Consider the following 24,584-nt stretch of genomic DNA (forward strand, 5'->3'; position numbering starts at 1 on the left):
GTATCTGTATACTACAAGAAAGAGAGTGTGGTTTTCTTAAAACGTAAAATTTATTAGTAATTAAAAACAGTTTCGCAGTAGTTAAAAATAAGTGTCGGTGTTCCCATTTCGTGCTCTGACACGCCTGGTGACACTGTCGCGGAAGCTTCCTATGTTATATACATAAATGCGGACATTGATCCTGTTGATGTAAACAGATGTCTCTCTTGCTGCACGCGCTGTCCGTCCGCCGCAACACTTTTGCACAACGTCGTTTCTGCACACGTTATCCTCGGGCCTCCATGGCGATCGGCGCGCCACCGAGGACAAGGCTGCTTTCGCTTCGTTGCACGAGCCTGTTCTCGTCAATGTAGTGCGTCTTGCAGAACGCCGCGATCCGGTCGATGGCCTCGAGCATCATCTCTTGCGGCACCGTGAGCACGATGCGGAAGTAGTTCGGATAGTGGAAACACTGCAAAGAAAAGTGTAGGCGTTTGTTAATTACGGGTGGCGATTGAATGACGGGCAAACGTATAGGCGTGCTCAAGGTTCCCCTTCAGGCGGTGGGGCGAAGGCTGATCGCAGTGCCACCCCTTTCCTGTTAAGTTAGTGTAGGCAAGTTAGACCTTGCCCCCACCCACCCCCCTTTAGTTGACTAGGGGGAAGGGGGCACTCACAGTACACACGCCTATGCGGACAATTGTTTGTGGGTTAGCTAGTGATTTCAAGTGCGCAGCAGGGCTGCGATGAATGGCGGAACACATCACGTTAACCTCTATGTACACTTTTTCTTCAGTTGTCGAATGGAAAAACTCTGAGGCAATGGGGTTCGTGCCGAAATTTTCCGTTTCTCTCCTCCACCTCTGAATGCGCCCAAAAGGGAGCGCTGAGCGTGCACCGACTGTTTTGCCATTCTCATTTCTATCGTTGCGATGCAACATTCTTACTACACTGTAGCGCTAAAACTCCGTGCACGCGGGCGCGTCCGCCGCAGATAACGCGGCCGCGGGGGCCCCAGTGGCTCCACTCTGTCTAGGGTGTTACGTGAGAAGCACGATAGCGCCCATTGCCTGGGGGGGTAGTCTAGAGCAAGCTGCCTATCTGAACGACGCCGCAGGGAGGCCTGCCAAATGCCGCCGCCAGAAACTTGTTTCACATCTCTTTCCACGTATTCTTGCTATCTTTGTTTACGCGCGAGGGGTCCGGTGCTTTCTAAAACCGGAGGACCGGACCAGAGTGGCGCTGCCCCGTGACGTACCCGTCCTGGCAGGCAAAAGACCGATTCCTCCGCGAAGAGGGCCTTCACAAATTCGGCGTCGCTGTCGTACTCGGGAAACTTGCTAATCTCGATGCCGACCTGCAAGTCACAGAAGAAGCCATGGGGAGAACGCCGTCGTCAGAACTGAACACCGGCACACTCTCCTTGCGTTGCCACTCACCATTAAGTACATGGCTCCTTGGGGCATGATTGGTCGCATGCCTGGAATCGTTGATAACGCTTTGTACGCAATTTCGGCATTTTTCTGCGAAGAGTAAAAACGTGTGGAGAGGGTGAAGAATGTTAAAAAATGAGAGTAGTGTGACGCAACGGTGCGTTCGAATTGCGTTTAGCTCTTACTTGCACTGCGGAAACAGTCTCGTCGTAAAATTTCTGCGGCGTGTTCTTCAGTATGGAAGGGAGCGCTCCCTGGGAAGCAAGAGGAAAAATGATGGAAGGTCGTTTTCAGTGCATACATCAGGGCAGAACCTATACTAAACGTTCTAGGAAGTATTTGAATTGTTATTTTCGGTATTGCTTTCTTCATAACGACCGTGCATGTGCAGCCTTAGGAATTCCGTTGCGTACCTCCGTGTATAGCATGTCCCTTTCAATTTCCTTTTTTTTTTCGTACTTGTACCCTCATGTTAATTGGATCTGCTTAGCCGCATTAGGTTGTGCTGCTGGCAGTTGCTTAGCAATTATATCGTTGAACGCCTGCAATGAGTTCTTTTCCAGCGCGCTTAATGCTCTGGCTCATCCCTTCTGCGTTTTCTCTTTCAAATCCTCCTAATTTATCAACTATACCGCGACAATATTATATGTCTAATGAGTCTAGAAATCTAGCGTGGTTGGCGTCAACATCTACACTACAAAACGTATTGTCTGGTACTCAAGTGAATAAATGAAGTTAATTACAGTGTATAACAGTTAATTAAAGTGAACTACTCGAATTTCTGTGGTGTAAAAAGGAATAAACTGAAGCAAGACTTAAAGGCGGGCTATTTGGTGATACATTATGGGATAAAAGAGCACTCAAACGAACAGCACGAAAATAGGTGTTAGACAACTCAGCATTTGCGTTGTCTTATACCTACCTTCGTCTCGTCCGTTTGCGCGCTGTTTTTTAATGAATAATAATAATAATAATAATAATAATAATAATAATAATAATAATAATAATAATAATAATAATAATAATAATAATAATAATAATAATAATAATAATAATAATAATAATAATAATAATAATGATAATAATAATAATAATAATAATAATAATAATAATAATAATAATAATAATAATAATAATAATAATAATAATAATAATGTGTAAAATCCTTTTGTACCTGAATAAGGGCGTTCCCTCCCATTATTTTTTGGCTCAAGGACTGCAGTCCTTGCTTCACCTGTAACGTGGAAGAAGAAAAAAAAAATAACATACACGCTCTAATTACTGGCGCGAAATTTCAAACGTGCGCGTGCGTTCCCGCATGCCCAACCTCATGCGGTCGCCGAATGCTTTTAAAGGGATCGAGCTGGAGTGCTTGATTTTATGCGGCGCACACGTAATTTTTAGGCTGTGCGCGCGAGCACCCCGCCCCACACCAAGTGATGGTACGGTCGATACAACGTTGAGCCCCCCTTGCGCGTATTTGCCGCGTTCGCGAGAAGTGTTAGCCCAGCGCTGCAAGTGCGTCCTCTAGAAAGTTCGACTGTTAGATCGCCACACAGGACCGACAGTACAGAGCGCGCACACTGGAACCGTAGCTACATGTTTAGTGAAAGGAAAGGAGTCGGAGCCTTGCTTTTCACGTTTTAAGCGGGCAGAAATCGGTGAGCAACTCACCAAACTGTGGCGTCAAGTGCAAAAAGTTGCTATCATGGCACCTGTAACAATATGGTTCTGAAAAGGAGAAAGTGCCCTCGTGAGGGGCACAATTGGCTCACCCCACGCGCGAACACGTCGTGTCTATCGTGGATTACGATCCAACCTGTTCGCCAGCCGGGAACCAGGAATCTGCGTCACGACAGAGTTGAGATTCGGCATTCAGTCGAGTTATATGTCACTAGAACAATTACGTGCAGCAAGAAAGAGCGGTTTTGGTAATACTTTCTACGCCGGAGCTCTTACTGCGCGTCACTTAAAATTCGGTTCGTTGTGTAAAATGATTTAATCAGTGACATGCTTAAATTAGGAAAAATATCACTCTGTTTCGTGTGCTCATTCATTCTTCATTCATACGTCGAGTAAATGTACTCTGGCCAGTGAAAACACAGCGGAAACTGTTGGTTCTTAATACCGTGCAGGTATTGCTCATGTGCACCCAATATATTACGCTATTTTCAAGTTGTGTAGTGATGCATGAAACAACACTTTTGTACATATACATTATAAGTATTTGAGATAACTTTATAGAAGGGGAAAAAACAAGCTTAATTTTGTGCCTGTTCATTCTTGTCAGTTCATGAGTATGCTCACTTACTAAGGCACTTATAGGAGCATTGCATTACCTCTTTGTGAGGCCGCTGCAAGACAAAATGGGCACATCTTCACTTAGGGATCCCATTGGGTGGTACTGTTGTCCTTCAAAAACCTATCAAAAAAGAACAAACAAACGTATGTGCGTGAGCGAATGACACAGAGAACTCTGATTGATTTGCAACTTTTGATAACGTTGCGTAAAATAGTTTTTGTTCTTGTTTTTTTATGGGGCCTTGTACTCAAGCGACGATTATTCATGGGTACTCGTTAAAGCGTTCTATGAAGCGAAGCATACTTACGAGCGAAATGGCGTTCATTTTCTTATTTTATCTCTACCATAGAAACCACAAAAAGGGATGGAACCGAACAAAAATACTCAATGAAATGAATGCTCATTTCCACTCTTTCATTTTTTTTTTTCATTAAACGATGAGTGTTGAAAATGCAGACAAAACTGACGTAGCATAAAACTGCGAGCACAAATAGGAAATGATTGAGGACGTGTTCAAAACTAAAGTTAAAAACAAGGAGACAAGATGGCAACGAGACAATGATACGTGCACTGCGGGCAGCATGCGGAATTATCGAAGCTGTATGCAAGAACGCACCGACTTCATCCCAAGCTTCCGTGGTTACTTACAAAGTGCTCGTATATCTCGTCGGCGATGACGGGCACAAAATTCCTCGCGGCCACAGCCAGGATGTCATTGAGATGCTCTTTGGAGTAGACGCTGCCACACGGATTGCTCGGGTTATTCACCACGATCGCTGCCGTGTTGGCGTCGATCTGAGACTCGAGGTGCACGAGGTCAACCGCCCAGCTTTTCTCGGGCTGCGAAAAGTTGCGTGGGATCAACGCTCGACGACGGAAAACAAGGTGCGACCAAGTCACGGAATTGCGCAACGGTGGCGCGTGGAAATTATCTATGAGAAATTCGCCCTTGATGATGCGGTTTATTTACGGGGTGGGCTACTTGAGCTGAACGGTGTTGACCAATTAGGCTTAAGCTTTTGTAATATTTAAGAAAGAGAAGTCCTTCTAGGAGTGCAGGCTTGACTTTTTATTTCTTTTCTGTCACTGGTTCACGCCACTGAGGAAAAGATTCATAGTGCTGCCTCTTCAAAATCTGGGTCTGAAAGTATCAGAATAAGTTGTTTTTTTTTCTCTTGGCGCCTCTACTCTGGGCTACAGTCAGAGGAATGTTTTCTTACCCTTTGACGAATTCACCAGTCAGTCTAAAATGATATTAGGTAAATTCTCCAGTTTCAATATTTCATTACCAATATTTCATACTTAAATTTATTATAATCGTTTAGTATACCTTATACGAGTGAGGAAATGCTGTAAAGAATTCACCTACTACTCAGCCAATCCCCTGCATTGGGTATGTATGAGCCATGATATGAGGAGGAGGCGAAGCCCGCGCTCCTGCGCGCGCAAGAACAACGTTTTTAAACAAAATGATTTTAAAGGGCGACAGTATACTTTAGAAACTTTTTCATTTCACGCTGATGGGTGGTGACGCGTGTGATGCTCAATCAGGAAATAAGAGTGACCTTCATTTTTTTTTTTGCTGTAAATATCCAACGCTTTCGGCCAGATCAATGCCGATAGAGTATTTGAAGAATTTTCCACCAGTGTAAACACATTTCTTCTTTATCTTTGGTGTTGCTTTGAATTGTGCAATGTTGAACACATTGGCACTTTTTAAACTCATTTGTGGGGGGACGCCTTATTCCCACTTTAGAGCACAGCAATTCTGATATAAATAGTTGATACTTTGAAGAAATTGAATATAAAAAAAACTTGATGTATTAATTGCTCATAGCGACGTTGCTTATAGCCGCAGTTTCTCTTTTGATCAAGGGTGCATAAGAATAATTTCCGCCACGTGGGCCGTTTTAACGTGTACTGAGTTTTTCATACACGAACATTCCGCGCCTCTCAGAATGTGGTATCAGGGCCGGGAAAGTATATAAGTCTAATAACTAAACTTATTTCTGTCACTTTTGGAGAACATCCTAATGCCTACAGCTGAAGCCAGACAGTAATACAGCCCTATCCGCATTCAGTCATCGGACAGCAGCGATAGTTGAGACATTCGTTCACAAACTCGAGGCGGAATTGACTTTCCCTCTTTCCGCTTCAACTGTGACATTAAGCAATGGGGACCACCCGTGTATTTTAAGGCAAACCTTAGAGTTAAACCATTGCGTGCGCATGAGGGGCCAAGGGGGCGTTCCCCACCTAGTCGCCTAGGAGGCGCAAAGTCTGCCCCACGCATTGACCTAATAAGGAGCGGGGCACTACAACGATTATCAATCAGAAATACTGAACCATTATGGGCCGGTAAATAGAAATGGTATTGTTAGACTTGTCTCTGTGCATGCCCGTATACGTTAAACATCTTAGTGCTGTTTTTGTGTATTCAGGCGTGGTTCGCCGACCTGAATAAATGCAATATTTAGATGGATGATCATGTATCTTACATATAAAATAGAGGAAGTGTTATCAGAAACCTTCATGTTGCTTTCATTCCCTCAACCCCATACCTGCATTTGATTCTGAAAGAGCAAGTACTGATTACTATTGAAAACGTCTCATTTTTCGGTCACTCTTACCAATAAGTTGTAGAACTTGACCTTGATACCAACGGATTCTGCGTGCGTCTTGTAGACGGAAAATCCTGGCCTTGGAATCAGGATGTTTTGTCCGCTGTTTGCGAGGACGGTGACGCACATCTCCAGCGCTTGTGAGCAGCCGCATGTCAGTATGACGTCCTGCGAAACGAATGAGCGGACTTTAGTTAGAGTGACTGCTGCTTCGGAGCCATTTCGGGCCGTTATGTTATAGGGTTTGATGAGTTGGATGAGGATCCATTTTTCACTAGGGCGTATTCAAGCATCAAGATAACGAAACGGGTTAGATGTAGCTGCAGTCTCGAATCTGCTTGGGTAAGAAACAACGTCGCTCATTGTCCGAGTTGGTGTGAATATCGGTTTATATAGCCAGCTCACTCATATTAATTTAATGTTTCGTTTTTATGAGCCGCCTTCTTTTTTTAATTATTGCCTAACTACATGAGTCAAGTAAAAGGGAATAGTTTGGTTTCCTGGACAAAGTCCAGGAGTAGTTCATGCAGAGGACCGTGCGGGCCTGACGTCATCATTGCGGTTCTCCAGCGGTGGTTTCGTGTGGTCCTATATAATGTGGAATGTCATGCAGGGTATTCCCTAGCAAATTTCTCAATTGTAACGATTTCGGCCTGCTGGTGTACATCGGAAACAATTCGTAGCGCAAGAAAGACAAACACAAAAGAAGACGAGAGACAACATACGAGTGCTCATATGACGTGTGTTGCCCTTTTCTCTTTGTTTTTTGCACTACAGTACGTTTCCTTGTCAACTTTCACCTAAGTTTAGACATATACAAGGGCGATATATGACGGCATGAACAAATGCATGTTAATTGCTATTGCATGGGATAAGTCACACACGTTTTGTGTCCTTCTTAATTGCTTTGTTGGGCAAGAATAACTAACTAAGTTTTGAAAGAACAAAGCTGGGGAAAAATTCCGATGAAAAAATTGTATATGCGTTTGAAGAACATTTAGTACGCTGCTTCCAACTTTCTACTTTCTATCTATTAGGTACTCATGCTTCCACTTTCTTCACACACTAAACACCACCCGCAACAGATGCGTCACTTTACGGAGGAGCTTTGCGCGGACCCTCACCATTTCGCATGCGTAATCATGCGAATGACAATTAAATTTTACAGCTGGATATATCGGAGCACAGGCGTGCTAGAAAAAATCTTCCAACTGAAACTGTGTACAAACACCACTGCCTACATTTTTTAAAAATATAAACATGCCAACTTACCACAGCCAGTAAAAAGTTGATTATTAAATTTTTAGTTATTCGGGCTACTGACATCGATAATTATAATTATCGTCTAACTTTTTGTCCACCTGGTAGCTTAACTTATTTGCACAAGTGGTTCTCGCGTGCCTTCGAGCACCTAGTTAAAAAAACGTATAGCTTAACTTTGAACATCCAGTACATACCAGATGGCATGCCTGCTTGCGTGCCGTAATGCAGCGTTACCTACACATTCCGTCTATCAAATGATAGGCTTACCTCACAGCGGTTCATGATAGCGACTAGCAGATGCAACGGTTATCCCTTGCGCCACCGCAAGCTGCAGGTGCGTTATCGCACAGCCACCAGCATCGTTGCTGCCCTGTCATCAAAAGCTATGTTCGTTATCGCGCGGAACAGTAGGGATAACTGCATGCAATCACAGCACGCAGTGGCTTGCAAGCGAGCATATTTCATGGGACTATTTTTTTGTATTTTGTGTGAATATGTAGTATAGTGAAAAAAAAAACACTACTAATACTTTTTTAGCATTGCCATTTTTTGGGGTGTGTTCGTAAACGGAACTCGAAAACATATTGAGTGCAAACAAACAGGGACGTAAGAGAGACGACAACACAATACGCTATGCTTTATATACCCAGTTGTTTAGACTTGCGTACCAATACCAACAGAAACATAGGTATTACTAACACTAGCACAATGTTTTTGTCTCTCTTACAGCCCGACTGTTTGTTAGCGCTCAAAATGGTTTTGAGTTTCACTAATAATCATTTGGTGGAATGTTAGAAGCTGTCCAATCATATGAAATGATCTGGAAATTTTTATCAAGAGTTCGTTCAGTGATCTTGCCCAATTAAGCTGTTGAGCAAAACAACAAAATTTGGCACATCTCACGTATCATGATATGCGAAGCATGCGCAGGGAAACAGACTGGAGTTTATTTTTTTCAGCAAAATGTTGTGCAATGACGTTAAAGATATGTACATATGGTGTGCACACAAACATATGTTGAGTAGTCACATGTTTTATATAACCAGTTGTTTATAGTTGCGCAGCAATACCAACAGCAATTACCAGCACCAGGAGTGCTTGAGTGTATGGTAGCATTGGATAGTGCTAGGCCAACTTCAGAGGATCGCGTGTCTACAAAATTAGCCAGCACTGCAACCACAATTGACGTTTCACCAACGTTACACCTGCATAAGTTCTTTTTTCAAAGCAGTTGCGAGACCTGGTGTGGCTTTGCGGTGGAATATGTATACATGATTGCCACGCAGACTGCTTAAGTTCGATTCCTGCTATAGGACTATAATATTTATTCTTCACATTCGATGAGCCAATGATGCCGATATTCGTTTTCTTAACGTTCTCTCAATTATATTACGAATGTCTGTTCTCGTCATTCCTGGGCAGATATAAACTGAAAAACACCTGTGTCGTATACCTGCATACCGCGGTCCATGATATACGGATATGTGCCACACTTGCCTGGAGGAAAGGGTTTGATGACGTACGTGACGGGATTTTGACGATATACATGTCATGACCAGCCAGTTATATCGGTCAAATCGTCCTACTTTTCCATACTAATTTTGGTATACACCAAGCTAAGGAGGTAATCACGAGTGCACCCAGACGTAAGCTAGTAGATAAATAGATAGATAGATAGATAGATAGATAGATAGATAGATAGATAGATAGATAGATAGATAGATAGATAGACAGACAGACAGACAGACAGATAGATAGATAGATAGATAGATAGATAGATAGATAGATAGATAGATAGATAGATAGATAGATAGATAGATAGATAGATAGATAGATAGATAGATAGATAGATAGATAGATACGAATACAGAAACGCTCAAAATGCGTGCAGTACGCTGAGAAATGCTTCACATTTAAAATAACATGACTTATTTCGTATAGTAGTTCGCAAGATGTAATTGGTCGCATTGGTATAGATTTGATAAACGTGGGCATATTTTAGAATCCTGCCAAGTGTTAGCTGGGGCACCCTTTATATGGGAATGACAGAACGCTGACTACGTTAGGCAGCTTTTAACGCGATAGCGTCAAAGAGCTCGTTTCGCAGAGATTTCGGCGGCGGCGTCGTCATCGTTGGTTGTGAGCGAAAAATCATCTTACGCGTGAGCGAAAAAATCGAGAATGATGCAAATAAAATAAATAAATGATAAAAAAATCCTGGAGCAGACAGGGGACCAACCCAGGGTTGTTTGGGTTTGCGTGGCAAGAGAACGTTCTAGCACATGGTCATGCCCCCTTTTTTTATTTAATGCTTGAAATCATCCCTAGTTATGGTAAACTGCGGTCGTCAGAAGTCAGGCAAACACACACAACCGTCCAGAAGGGGAAGCCACTCCGGAACGGGATCAAAAATCTCAACAAGACTGCGCACATGTCTCTGCATGTGAAAAGAACTTCCTCTGCTTGGAAATGCAGTGAAAGTAGCTTTCATGCTTCACGAACACATGCGTCCTGTATACATGCTTCACAATGCAACCTGAAATATTGCAGTAATAATGCGTCGTACAGGCGTCCATTGCCAACGGGCGTCAGAATATGTGACTATCTTATATGGATGCTTGGTTGAAAGCCGGCAGGTACCCAACTACAAAAGGCACACACGCTACTGCGCCTATTCCCTTGAAGCCACGTAGTGAGTGCATAGCAAACTCGAACAGGTTTCATGCGCTATGCACAACAGAATGTCGCTATCGCGTTCAACTCCTAGAGGCGAAGCTTTGTCCCCTAATTTTTGCGTATACCCAAAGCTTGGCCTTATTGTTTGCTGCCACTGTGCATGCGTGATGTGCTAACCTCCCGCGTGCACACACGTCATATTTCAACAATAGATAGCTTTACTTTAGCGCGCGCAACGCAAGGAAAACAACGCACGGCGCGTTGAGTACGCAACGGCTGATGCTGTGCGCCGCATCTCGGAGGCAATGCTTTAGATCATATGGTTCAAAGTAGGGACAAAGATTACGCCTCCCGTAATTTTATTGACAAAAACATTGTGAAATTCATTTTAACGTACTATACTTCAGTTTTGCATTCGCACTGTGGATTCGCACTGTGAAATCACCCCAAAATGAAAGCTTCTCTTTTGGTTCGCACAATTTTCATCTCGTTTCCGTCTCCATTTATGGCTCTCTCACTATCTGCGCATTGGCCATGGCTTGAAAACATCAATCGCTCGTCCCCCGCTGACAGCTGTTGCGCGCCCAAACGAGGTTCTGACCATCAAGCTAGCACGCCGACGTGTCTTTTCAGACAGCAGCGCATACATATGCTGTACCTAGTGCTGGGTAACAACAACAACAACAACAACAACAATAATAATAATAATAATAATAATAATAATAATAATAATAATACTATAAAGCTCGAGAATATTGTCACGGGGTCGTGACGTGGACGAATGGAGCAGATTGCCGGTCGAAGAATAAATTGTTCATTTCGGGTGAGCTTGTGGCCACGTAAAAGGAAAGTCACAATACAGTAAGACACTGACACCGATAGCGGCGAGCGGAGCCTCGGCCGTTTATCAACTGACAATTGATTTGATTTGTGGGGCTTAACGTCCCAAAACCACGCTATGATTATGAGAGACGCCGTAGTGGAGGGCTCCGGAAATTTTGACCACCTGGGGTTCTTTAACGTGTACCCAAATCTGAGCACACGGGCCTACAACATTTCCGCCTCCATCGGGATCAACTGACAAGCGGCGAAGTGTGTCGGCATTTATAGACTTGCCATTGAACATTACAGCGTTATCGCTAGCGGTGACGTAGGTTCCAGAATAATCTGAGATGTTCACGAAGTGGGTGTAATTTTAACAAAGTGATCTACTGCAGTCCTGAAGCTTCTCGAACACCGTAGGCGCGCTTTGCGCTGAAAATTATGATCTTTTTTTCCCTCTTCCAGGCCACGCAGGACCTGGAATATGCGGGATGATCACCATCACAGTTTGTACAGTGGACTTGAGCAGTGCATTCGTCATCAGCGGAATGTCCGGTGGAGCCTCATTTCGCACAGGTAAGCTGGCCTCGACAACTCTGCGATCCACTTACTGACGGTGAAACGGGGCGATAACAAAACTTGGAAGGGAATGTGGCATTATGTATTCTTTGACGCTGCGGCCAGTACGGGGTGGTGCAAGCAGCACATTGGGAGGCCATCCGTGACGCCTGCACATTTCGTACTGCGTGAAGTCATGTGCGCAAGCAATGCCCGCGTCAATTTCTTTACCGGTGTCTCGCTTGAAATTGGCTCTCTTCGTCCGGTGGTGTGGCGACGAGGCCATCTATTTTTTTCTACCCTTCACAATAATGAACTGATTCGAAAAACTCTTTCGGTAATACTCTCCCTATTACGACGCTTTAAAACTTCTTGTGCGCAAAACACATTTACGATAGGGCTTGGTGAGGAGCTGGACATACGCAGTTATTCAAGATTATTGTCGAGACACACGTTTATTAAAGTGTGGTCTTAGATAAGCGTCGTAACTTCGTCAATGCGGTGTATGCTCATACAAGGTCCCGTGAACCTCAGTGACGGGAACTGCATGAAATAGCGCAATGCATTCATTGAGGCACTGCGTATACTCTGTGGTTTCGACGTCTCCGAGATGTACGAATGGTGAAAACTGTTTGTCAATAGCATTGTTGCGTGAAAATATTTAGATAATATACTAACGTGGGCATATATATCATGTACAGCTTCGTGCCCAACCCCAGGTGGTCAAAATTTCCGGAGCCCTCCACTACGGCGTCTCTCATAATTATATGGTGGTTTTGGGACGTTATACCCCACATATCTGTCAGTCGTCGTGCCCGTTTATACTTTACACTATCACGCTTATTTTCCCGCCTTTTAAGTGGTCACAAGTAAGTTTCGTGAGCGTTTCCTGTGCAAGGTAGCTGCTGTCCCGTTTACCTGCGTCAGTTATTGTACTCTTGAGTGACACAGATGAGCACGAATGAAGCGAGCACGTATACAAAAACGCAAACGTACACAATATGTATAGAGTATGTTGTCAGCATATGTTATATCACAGCAATTTATCACATTGACATCAGTACGTATATATATCGAGCCGATGACCTTATACAATGCTGAATGTTTTAGAAGCTATATTTGTAGTTATTAAGTGTGAGTACACTTTATAAGCGACCCCAAACCATCCACCGCCGTCGGCGGCGTCCGCAGTCTTCTCTCTATCTTTAAAAGAAAGAGGACTTGGTGGGCCGCAGCGCGACGCTCTACCGAATAAGCCACGGACGCGACGCTGATATCGGTGTCAGTAACGCGCCTTATATCCCCCCCCTTCGCTCGCTCCTCCGCTCTCCTCTCTCGCTGCAGCTGCGCGCGCACCCCTCTCTCTCGCGCGCCCGCCTTCTCTCTCAGTCTCCCGTCGAGAGCGGGTCGTGAGGGGGAGTAAAGTTAAAATCCGTTGGCATTCGCCAGTGAGTTAACGTAAACTCCCCCGTGTGATCAAATTGCGATTCCCAGGAACCATTACACCATAAAGGCACCATAGTGTGATTAAGAAATATAATAGGGCGAATTAATAAATACCCCTCATAGCATCACCCCGTGTATTCGCACTTAACCATGTTCACCCTCGGGGAAATGCTTGGGAGTTTTTTTTTTTTTTTGGCGCTCTTGTCTTGAAATAAAAGCAGTGGGTCAGTTTTCAAATATTGGGAGCAGAGAGCGTGAGCAACGAAAATAGAGAAATACAACGCGTGACAGGTAATTGCAGGTTTTTGTTGTTTTAATTAACAAATGATGAAGTTTCCTTAGATAATAATAAAGAGATCTTACTAGTGTGACGAAAAACAAAAGTTCTTCAAAAAATTATCATCCAGCCTACTACGGCTGGTCATATCGGTAGCTTGACCATTTTTCAACTGGCTTTATGTACAGTCCATCGCAAAAGTTTGCGGACCACGCGAGCGTGGGCCAAACTGGCTGTCCGCGCCGCCTAGCGGTGCTCCTTCTACCATCGACCACATGCAGTGCTAGGCTGTAAATGGCTCTTCTTGTTATTCACTGGCCTTTCGATTTTCTACTGCCGCAGAGCACATTGTTGGTTCACAGTTTTCACGCGAAGCACTCATCTGCAGTATGGCCTTCACATTTATATATACGTAGCAGGATCAACGCTACCACGGCGTGCCTCGAACGGTGTTTCGTCGTCTAGGTATCACCGCAAAAAAGATTGCGGCAGATAACAGATGTGCTCACAAGCTGCTCTCGAGGCCGAAGCACATAAAAGCTGAGGCCAAAAAAAAAAAAAGCGCGATACGTTAAAAAGTGAAAGGTGACAATTATACCCAGTCAAAGAACAGACAGGCCATAGATTAAGGGGGAGGGGGGGTGTCTCTAGGGCACTGTGGTGCTGTCGATCGCTGCAGACGTAGCGGAAGTGTCGCGAAGAGGCTTTTGGCCACGCACTCCTTTTGTGGTCGACTGTACTGTGGGACTTAATGCTAACACTTGGCATTTACATTCTTTATTACGTTTTTATTCAGGTGCTTGTATCCCGTATGTTGATAAAAAGTTACTAGAGTCATCCGTAATACAGGCAAGAACTATCTAACACCTTTTTATTGCCACAGAGTCAGAGCGTGATGAAAACAGCGCGCTGCGCTGTTCGCGTTTATCTTCATGCATCCCCTGTGTACGTTGCACGACAGCAAGTCGTTTATTTTTCACTGAAACCACGTATACAGCCCTGAAATACTCGTTGATTTCGCATGCGTGTGTTTATACAGTACAGCTCACAATCTATTGAGCGTACGTCAATCGCATGCTGCTGAAGTAGGCCAAATGCGTGCACGGGTGCGGTTTCTCAATCAAGCGCGCACGTGAAGCTGAGTGAGCGGGGAAAGTGCGAAGGAAGGTCCGCGCATTGAGTTTCGCACTGCGTACGCGTCCCACCATCGCGCTCTTTATCGTGCCAGACTGGACCGCGGGGCGTCGCGTCTGGAGGACGGAGCGGGGTGCGTGGCGGCGCCTGTCAAGATTAGGATGGCCGCTTTACGATGGCGCTGGGTAACGTTAGCAACTGGCTCATGGTCAAGGCCACTGGGCATTACGCCTGTCGTTTGAAAATCGGCGACGATTCCGGCGCAGCTATACGCTTTATATACACAGGGTGTTCCACGTAACTTTAGCCAGAGTTTAAAAATATGCCGGAACACGTAATCACGACGCGGCCAAATGCATGTTGCTCAACGTTGCTTGGAGTTAGCCAGAATATTTTGTGTTCGCATATATTGTTTAATTAGATAAGTTTAATTAACTGACTTTTCAAAAAAACGAAGATAGATTTCAATGAGAAAGTTGCAGATTGGTTCGCAAAACGTTATGTTAGACAATTTTGAACTTTATATCTGTTAGGTATTAGTGTTTTTCTGCTAATTACAAATACCGGCGAAATACTAAAATATACCACGTGACAAACCCGCTCGTGCGCCAGTGCGCGCAATGATTCCATAGTGTTCCCTAACGTTCCGCGTATGAACGACCATAATAGCATTTGCCCCATTGTGCTGTCTCTGCAGGGCCGCAACGATGGTGGTGGCTTTACGATGAACATGTTTTGCTATCGGCCACAAGAACGATAACCGCTGTGACTGCTCATCGCTGTCATGAACCGGTGCGAGGGAAGCGTGTCGTTCGTACGCCAAACGTTAGGGAGCACTAGAATCATCGTGCGCACGGACACGCGAGCGAATTTGTCACGCGGTATTTTTTTTTTGTATTTCGCGGGCTTTTGCAGTTAGCAGAAAAACACTAATACCTAACAGATATAAAGTTCGAAACTCTTTAATCGGACATTTTGCCAACCGATCTACAACTTTCTCATTGAAATTTTTTATATATCTTCGTTTCTTGAAAAGCAAGCTAATTAAACATATCTAATTAAACAATATTTGGGAACACAAAAATATTCTAACTCCAGGCAACAGTGAGTAACATGCATTTGGTCGCGTCGTAATTACGTGTTCCGGCATATTTTTCTCTGGCTGAAGTTACGTGGGACACCTTATATATATATAATATATACTTTCGATCACGTCTCTTTCATTTTTCCATTTTCCTTGTGCCTTCGACGACGTCTTAGCGCTACTTTTTCCGCTGCGGGAGAACTGGTTGTGACGCAGATTTTGCAGGTACCTCTACGCTTTCTGCTTGCGAAATGTCACAATTTGCTTCTTCCACTCACGTATAGGTTATAGAGAAACCGGTGTTTACTGGTGCCGTTTTCTTCTTTCCAATCCAGTATTGTGTTTCCTTGTGATCACAACCCCGAAACGCAGTGATCGCTTCGCCGGCATTCTCGTATCTGTTTTCATGCGTATTTCCCCTGCGCAACTATATATACTGCAGTACACGTAGTTCCTGAGTAGAGGTGCTCAGTACACGAACACTGGACTCATCGTGCATAGTTGAAGTGCCGGATCAACAATAGAGTTGCTTCACTTACTCACTCTGCCATCAGAGATTGGAAAATGCATTCAGGGTACATGCGGCCGCCACAAAAGCGTGGAGTGTCTTGCTGCGAGAGCAAAGTATACACGGAAAAGACGGGTGGAAAAGAAAAGCACTGTAACGCGTCGTACACGGTCCAGCTGCAGAGGACGAAACAGATTTACTTGAGGAAGCATGCAGGCAATGCAAGGTGTCTGATATGAGTTCCCAGGACATCGACGGCGGTTTACTATATATCTGTGTACAGTGAAACCCGAACAGCGGCAAGCCTTCGCGGTGTCATGGTGCGCACCATCCACTTATCGTCATGGGCTAGCACGCATATATGCACAGAGCTACCGAACAGGATAGCGTGCCTGTCATTGGTGATAAATGGCGGCGTGCACTGTACCATCGCGAAGCCTTGCCACTGTTCGGTTTTCATTTGACGCAGATAGTACACACGGATGAGGTGATCATTCGTGATGACAACAGTTGCCGCTGTGGCCGCCCACCTTGGAAAGCCACGACAGGTCGCGAGTGCTTAGGCTTGTATGCACTGCAACGCACAGATATTCCTCACATGGGTGGCCGTCATGGAAGCCTCATGCAGCTTAAGGTTCGTATATTGTAAAGCTGCGCTTCGAAAAGCTTATCCAATATTATCAACTCGCCCTTAGAGACTTCTATATTTAATGTTCACTGAATACCCCGCCTTCGAAGCTGCAGCATCTTGTGTGTCGTGCTGCTTACCGGCGTCGTGCACGTCTGGCGACAAGCGCTACACACCAAACGCAAATAATAGGTGGTCAACTATTGTATTTCAGATCCCTTACCGTTATTCCTACCCGCCAAGCTGATTAGTGGTTAGGGTGCTCGACTGCAGATGTGAAGGTGGCGGGTTCGAACCCTGTCATGGTGGCCGCAATTTTGGTGGAAGAGAGAATGCAAGCAGCCCGTGTGCTTAGGTTGAAGTTCGGGACCAAGAACCATAGGTGGTCGAGATTTCCGGAGCCCTTCACTACGGCATTCCTTATATCGTAGTTTTTGAGGCGTAAAACCACTACAGTTTTGTTATTGCTGTTCTTGCTAAACGCACCCTGCTGCCATGCCTCTTTTTTCAAACCTCGTCACGGGAAGTTCCGGTGTGCCGTGACACAGCAGCCGCGTTCCCGGCGCGCTCAATTTCAGTATCGTCTTCCATCATAATCATCGTCATCAGCCTAACTTTATATACGCCCACTGCAGGGCAAAGACCTCTGCCATGTTTCGTCAATAAACCAGGAGCTGTGCTTTCTGCAGCCACGCTATACCTGCAAACTTCTTATTCTCATCTGCCAACGTAATTTTATGTCTCCCTCTCGCATGTTTACCTACTCTTGGAATCCAGTCAGTTACCCTTTATAACAACTGGTTATCTTACCTGCATGCCCGGCCCATGTCTATTTATTCTTGATTTAAACTATGATATCCTTAACCCTCGTTTCTTCCCAGAGCCACTCTGCTTTCTTTCTGTTTCTTAAGGCTACACCTATCATTTTTCTCTCCATCGCTCACTGCGTCGTCCTTTATTAAAGCTTTAATTTATATTGTTGATATCTGAAGTGCAAGTGTTTTGGGAAATTTTGATTGGCATTCAATTAATTTTGACGTCCTACTACTTTTCCACATGCACAACTGTCTTCAAGTTACTAATTAGAAAGTCAATAAATGAGTTTTTGTTATCATTTCAGTATCACTATAAGTCCGCCTCGACGCAGAGCTCATGTGCAAAGACAACATGTGCTATAACCTTACTGTTGTAGAGAGGAAGAACATTATGCGCCGCAGTGGGTCACACCTTTAGCGAGAGGAGCCAAGCGCGAGCGTTTGCCCCGAGAGCTGTGATTCATGGGTCCGTTGCTGCCGCCCCCTTTCCGCATCATTAGACCTACTGTGCAAGTGCTACTTGTGCCAATAAACCCCGTTTCAAAGTGGTGGAGGTGCTGGGTACTTCAACCTGGAACTCCGCAACAGGAAACTATCTGCCATCCCAGAAATGGCTGAAGAAAACACCCAGCAAGGTACCACCCAGCCTCCGATGGTCATCGTGCCCACTGCGCTACGCGTGCGCGATCCACCTTTTTTCGACGGTACCGATGAGCAAGACGTAGAAGATTGGCTGTCGACATTTGAAAAGGTAGGCAGGCGCAAGCAACAAGTGGGACGACACATCGAAGCTGCAATATGTACCCTTCTACCTTAAAAAGGCAGCGAGTCTGTGACTTAACAGACTTAACAACCACCACTCGGAATTCGCCACTTGGGGTGCTTTTAAGCTACGCATTACCGATGTATTCGGTTGCCCCGAGGTACGCAAGCTCCGTGCCGAACAGCGTCTACGGGGACGCGCACAGCTTCAGGGGAAAGGCTTCACAAGCTAGATCGAGGATGTGCTCGACTTGTGCAAGCGCCTTGACTCTTCAATGATCGAAGCAGACAAGATCAAACACATCTTGAAGGGGATAGACGACGACGCCTTCCAGATGCTGCTGGCCAAGGGCCCCCGTACCGTGTCCGAACTCACCACTCTTTGCCTGAGCTTCGAGGAATTGCGCAAACAACTGGTCATGACACGGCGGCCAGCGGCTACCGACGAAACTCTCGCGGCATTGACCCTAGGTGGAGACCACAACACAATCATGTCGGAAATCAAACGATATGTGCGCGAGAAGGTGGCCCGACAACTTTCGTGTCTGTCATATCAACCGGCAACCCCGTTTCACTGTCATATCATTTTCATATAAAAAGAAAACATTACTGTCAAAATAGAAGAAAAAGCTGTATACTTCACAGTGGTGTTATTTATGGCTAATATGCTTTTAGTAGCTATTGTACCAGTAAGTTATCTTAGTGACGTTTACGGAATACACAAAATGGCCATCCTGTCAAAGCGATTGCAGCTTGAGGGTCAGCGACGAGATGGCTGCGCAATCTCTTCTTAGCCTTTCTTCGTTAACGCTCATCACTGCTCTCAACAACAGCCGCGTGCTGAGCAGAATAGTAGGCTTTTCCGTGCTGACCAACGTTCAAACTGAAGGCGTTACCCGCTTCCTAAGGACATGTATGCTTGATTGACGCATGCGCCGTGACTTTGTTAATATTCCTATAGATATCTCGGTCATTTATTATATCACTCTGATTATGGCAGCCAACTAGAATTTCCTCTATAGTTAACCTTCTCTCTGTGATCTCTCTCCTCTTATTCTCACTCTCTCTGATAGCTTGTTTTCGTGGGGATCCTTTTACCTTGACGCACCCAATTAGAGAGTTAATTGCTAGGGTAGGTTTTTAAGATGCTTTCCCTTGCCGGAAACTTTTCAAGGCAGGCTGTTGTTTCTGCCCTTTTGTTTAGTTTCTGCAAATTTTGTTCTGCTACTAATCGTCTGCGTTGCCAACATGCAGAGGTGGTGACTATAGTTTGCATCATACACACTGCCGATGCCAGAAAATGCCCCGCGGCACCAGCTACGCAATAGGATATTACCTTGTTTATTGATCGTCCTCTCCGTATCACCATTTGTCGCACACGAACCCCAAGCAGTCGCTTCGAGAGCGTATTTTTTTGTGACCCCCTGAACATAACTTGGAGAATAATTGGAAATGCCTCTTGCTACACAAAAGCAATTATCGCTTTCCCGTGTTGCGGCATCGAAATGATCGTGTGCCAAACGCACGAATTTCTTGCTGATAAAATGAATGAGACACTTAGTAGTAAAGGTTGGTAATTTAGGGGGGAAGGATGTGCCCACGCATTCTCACTTATCAGCACCGTATTCAGAATAAACTTTCACTTTTTCTTAACATTCGTTTCAAGTTATCGCAAGTGAGTCAGTGACGAGACAGACGCGATACACTATCAGCTTTAGGCTTCTGTTGGTGTTCCTTCTCGTATAAAATGACTGCAACTAGAGCGCGACTTATCATATGATGCGTAATCTCTGGCGTCTTCCCCCGAATGCCTTGACTATAGACGGCAGGCAATTAGGGCGCACGCAGACGATTGCAGCACGATTTAGACCAAAGCAGTATAAAGAGACAGGAGAAACGGTGCATATATATGTGCGTATATGTGTTTCCTATATTCGTCTAAATTAGGCGCGAAAAAAAATACTATTTCAAGAAGGTGTTCCCCCCCTGCCACTCAGAAAAAATTCTGCCTACGCCGCGAGGTTCAGGAACTTACCTGTGGATTCACGCTGAGTTCCTGTGTGGATGAATACTCTGCAATGGCTTGTTTGGCTGCTTGTGTACCTGTAGATATAGGCATAATCGTTTCCAATCAGCGATAAATGCGGCTATGAACGAATGAAGTGCTATATCTCAAGACAACTACACAGGCGGCAAGCTCTTCGAAGTTATCCCCTAGACTTCTGACATGTTTGTTGTTTCGTCACAATGTGATTGATTGATTGATATGTGGGGTTTAACGTCCCAAAACCACTATATGATTATGAGAGACGCCGTAGTGGAGGGCTCCGGAAATTTCGACCACCTGGGGTTCTTTAACGTGCACCCAAATCTGAGCACACGGGCCTACAACATTTCCGCCTCCATCGGAAATGCAGCCGCCGCAGCCGGGATTCGAACCCGCGACCTGCGGGTCAGCAGCCGAGTACCTTAGCCACTAGACCACCGCGGCGGGGCTCGTCACAATGTGAGCAAAAGTAAATGATAAAACTGTTCTACATAGAATGGTGCCAAACATATGCGCGGGAATGCACGCACGCGTAGTTCGGAGCTGTACCCTATTGAGTCGCCGATATACAGCAGTCAGTATTTGCTGGCTGTCAGAACATCTCTTTCATTATTTTTGCATCTTTGATTTTTTATTTGTTATGACCCGTTGGAGGAACTTTCAAGAAACTGCGTGTAAAAGTGACTCGAACCATCGAAATCAGAAGAAACAAACAAAAGTGCAGTGAAGTCAAGTCAAAGAGCGAAATAAAGCTTCGAAACGTTTAGCAATTCGCTAAGTTGAGATTTGACATTTGAGATTTGGTTTATTTCACCATAATCGATACATAATAATATATACAGTTTGAACAAAGGTCGAATAGGCATAGTTCACGTGTATATATCTATAAAATAAGATTGTGTGGTCAGTGTTTCTCTTGCACCTATAGCCAGCAAGAACGAGAGCGAGAGTGGGCTCGTCGACAACACTTTCCATTAATTTTATTGTGGTCTCATTTAAGTCGGCACTAGATGCTCATTTTTGCCGTCGCCGTGATGTTCCGTATAAAGTCCAAATCGATAACGGCGCCCCGAGCGTTGTATGCTTCATGCGCGAGCGAAAGCTTGCGAAGACTCGAGACGGGCGCCGCTCATGCAGAGGTGAAACGCGCCGGTCGGCTCCGTCGGTAGAATGAATGAGCATGAAAGGGGGGGGGGGGGGGGCTGCGTGGCACATCACTTTGATCAAAAAAGCGGGGTCACCCGTGCTATCTCGATTGAGATCAGTGGACGGCTCGTAAATTTCTACTCGTGCTGTGCTCTCCCCGCTTACTTCGCGTTGAAGTGGCAGACAACACGAAAACAGCTTCACTCCCTGGAACGGCCGTATTCCTTGTGGTAGTATTATGTACAATTTGGTTTAGATTGGATACTATTGGAGTAGCTCAATTATAACCTTATTTTGTTTAACATTTCGGTTTGTTAATAGTGCTTTCATTGCTTCGTTCTGGCGGTGAAACAGTAACCTTTCATTTTTTGAAGATTGTGCATGCAAGGGACTGATGCATAGTGTTGAGACGCAGAAACGAAGCTTACTGCCACGTGTTGTCAGTTCTAATGCTTAAATGCGTCTTTAGCAAACGAAAATTAACACTGAATGGCTCAACCATCGCAGAGAAGGTTATTGATCATGAGAGAGTCGTAGCTTTTCCCGACGGGTGAAAAAAAAAGGGGGGGGGGGGGGGAATTCGCTTTCCGTGGATGGTGAAAGAGCACACCTACTCTACCTGCCTTCCCTTATACCTAACGCGGCTGGATTATGATGTATATATTATTTCTCGGTAATCACTAATTACATGACATCCGTGAATGATCGTAGTGTGACAGCAGCGTTCACTGATGCTCACCTGTGCTTGGAATGTAGCCATGGTTCTTCAGGCTTCGAAGACTGGTCTCAATCGGCGCCAGTATCTCCTCGCATGGCACCAAGTTGCCGAACACGGTGGGGTCGCCGATCGACAGCGAGATGAGCGTTTTCTCGGCGTTGGGAACGAGGCCCGCGTCTTCGACAAAGCCACGGATTGGGTTGTTGGTGTTGGTAGCGAACCGTGACGGGGGAGAATTCCACGAAGTCCTAACTCTCATCCCTACCTTCTTGTTGCAGTTCTGTGGGATAAGGAGCAAAATAAAGTCCCATTAGTCACCACCGAACCTACAAAATAAGACTTGTAGGCGCATCGCGCATCTATAGAATTGTTGTTTAGCAGTTCATATATCCTGCAGTTTTAAGCGTCTCTTAAAACATTGCGTGAACTAATAACTTGCCGCTACCTGATGTCCTAGCATAAAATGCAGGGAAATGTATTTTTAAATAGGTGAGACAAATCACGACTTCGTTCGTCACATGCCGGTATGCATCGCACCTGAAATGTTTGCAGCCCACTGCTGGCATAACGCCTAGAACAAAATATGAAAATAAATAAATAAATAAATAAATAAATAAATAAATCATAGCTGCATATACTTATTTACGTCTCAAGTTTTCAACTTGGGCACGTATTTATCGCAGATAGTTAAGAAAAATACTAAAAAAAAAACACTCTGCCACTCCAACTCAAACTGCGCCCCACAATTTCAACACGTAGTTAGAAACACGAGACAAAGCGTTCATGTGTCCTGCAACAACGTTTGTACCGAATATTTTATTTCAATAGCAATTATATGGACACTCTCGGCTGAAATTCGCTGTCGGCGTGGACGTCAGTGACCACCGTCATGTACCGTATATGTATGCGTATCTATATATGTATGAAAACGCAACAAAGAAAAAACTAATTCAGGAAAAGACGCCGGCACGCAGAATCGAACGTCCGATTTCTTGCTTGTGAGTGCGTGGCGCTCACAATAAGGAGTTTGCAATTTACAGTGTCTTCCCGTTTGGTTTGCGTTGAACGGAAGATCTGACCTTGGAGCGCAATGTTTGTTCGGGTTCTCAGCAAGGAAGACGCGTGGATACAACGAAAACAAAGCAGTTTTCGTGCGTATAGTTATCAAATGAAAGCTTCAACAACCATCTTATCAAATATGATACTAACTACTTAAGCAATGAAAAAGAATACTGATCATGATTGGAATATACTAGACAGTATAGCAGTGCGAACGTGCACATACAATAACCCGTCGCCCTGTCACATTTTTCTGACGCGGGTCGGAATTTGCGGAGTCCTGAACGCTATGGCGCCCCTCGTAATCAAATCGTGGTTCTGGGACGTGAACCCCGAGATATTATTCCCCACACAAATCTTGCACTCCAAGGCCACATCTTCAGTGCAGCGCGAACCGAGCAGGAAGGCGCACTCTAAATTGCGAGAACAGTTCGATTCACACGGTCTGAAAATAATCAGATTATGATCAATGCCATGCACCGCATTTCAGATTTATTTATTGTGAAACTTTTACAACCGCCATGAACGTGCGTTTGCTCTGCTTATTATACATGTGATTTCTTTCGAGCAGCAGCTGCGAATTAAAATTCGAAACGTAAGTAAGCTGTCGCACGCAATGGTTCATTGTGGAGATAAGTATACGATAACGAACGTCATAGGCGCGTGCGATCACGAAGCCACGAGCGAAACGTGGCAAAAACCGGATGCCAAGCCAAGCGAGTGCACTCGCTTGGCATCCCGATGCGTGTACTTTTTATGACTAAGAGCTGCTACAGCGCTTCCAGTCGTTCATTAGTTTATGCACAGCTGCCTCCCTTCATCACCACAGTCTACAGAGCTTCACGCACGACGATATGGACGCGTCAGCAGCGTGTTTTGATGCACGTCCATCAAAGAACGTGAAGCCCTGCTGAATGAACGAACGCAGTTGTATGATAGTCGAATAACACTTGAAAGCACTTGAGTAGCAGCGGGTGAGCGCGCCTTTAGTTTATATTTGGCGTGTATTGCACGGTTCTCTTTTTTCTAAAAAACAAAACAAAAAAACAAGCAGATATCAGCAAAATATAATAATAAATGCCTGATTCAGAGGTTATTCGAGATGAAGTACAAAGTGAAGTCAATATTTTACCGATTCGAGCAAAAATAAAAAAATGGGTCTAAAAGAAACTTGATTAATTTAATACTTAGTCATGAAAATAAAATACAGGTTGTATGTGCATTCTGCTATCAGAACTCAATATACAATAGGGTAGGCTTTCCTAGACCACACGTTTTATTTTTTCAATATCTTGGTTCCTGTTAG

At 44.8% G+C, this 24,584-nt stretch overlaps 1 protein-coding gene across 2 annotated transcripts in view; it reads right to left on the reverse strand.

The window, feature by feature from the left end:
• Positions 1-31: 31 nt before the first annotated feature.
• Positions 32-24,584, reverse strand: part of Tat (Tyrosine aminotransferase) — an 88,446-nt gene continuing 63,893 nt past the window's right edge. For both annotated transcript variants that reach the window (XM_037427550.2, XM_075877434.1), the window contains exons 2-12: positions 22,241-22,499; positions 20,344-20,411; positions 6,345-6,503; positions 4,363-4,554; positions 3,752-3,834; positions 3,188-3,257; positions 2,587-2,646; positions 1,598-1,666; positions 1,419-1,502; positions 1,238-1,336; positions 32-451 (exon numbers count right to left, since the gene is read on the reverse strand). In XM_037427550.2, coding sequence (XP_037283447.1) covers positions 266-451; positions 1,238-1,336; positions 1,419-1,502; positions 1,598-1,666; positions 2,587-2,646; positions 3,188-3,257; positions 3,752-3,834; positions 4,363-4,554; positions 6,345-6,503; positions 20,344-20,411; positions 22,241-22,478 — 1,308 coding nt within the window. In that variant the 5' untranslated portion in view covers positions 22,479-22,499 and the 3' untranslated portion in view covers positions 32-265. The remainder of the gene's footprint in view (positions 452-1,237; positions 1,337-1,418; positions 1,503-1,597; positions 1,667-2,586; positions 2,647-3,187; positions 3,258-3,751; positions 3,835-4,362; positions 4,555-6,344; positions 6,504-20,343; positions 20,412-22,240; positions 22,500-24,584) is intronic.

This window comes from Rhipicephalus microplus, chromosome X (genome assembly GCF_043290135.1).
Source record: "Rhipicephalus microplus isolate Deutch F79 chromosome X, USDA_Rmic, whole genome shotgun sequence".
Classification (NCBI taxonomy): Eukaryota; Metazoa; Arthropoda; class Arachnida; order Ixodida; family Ixodidae; genus Rhipicephalus; species Rhipicephalus microplus.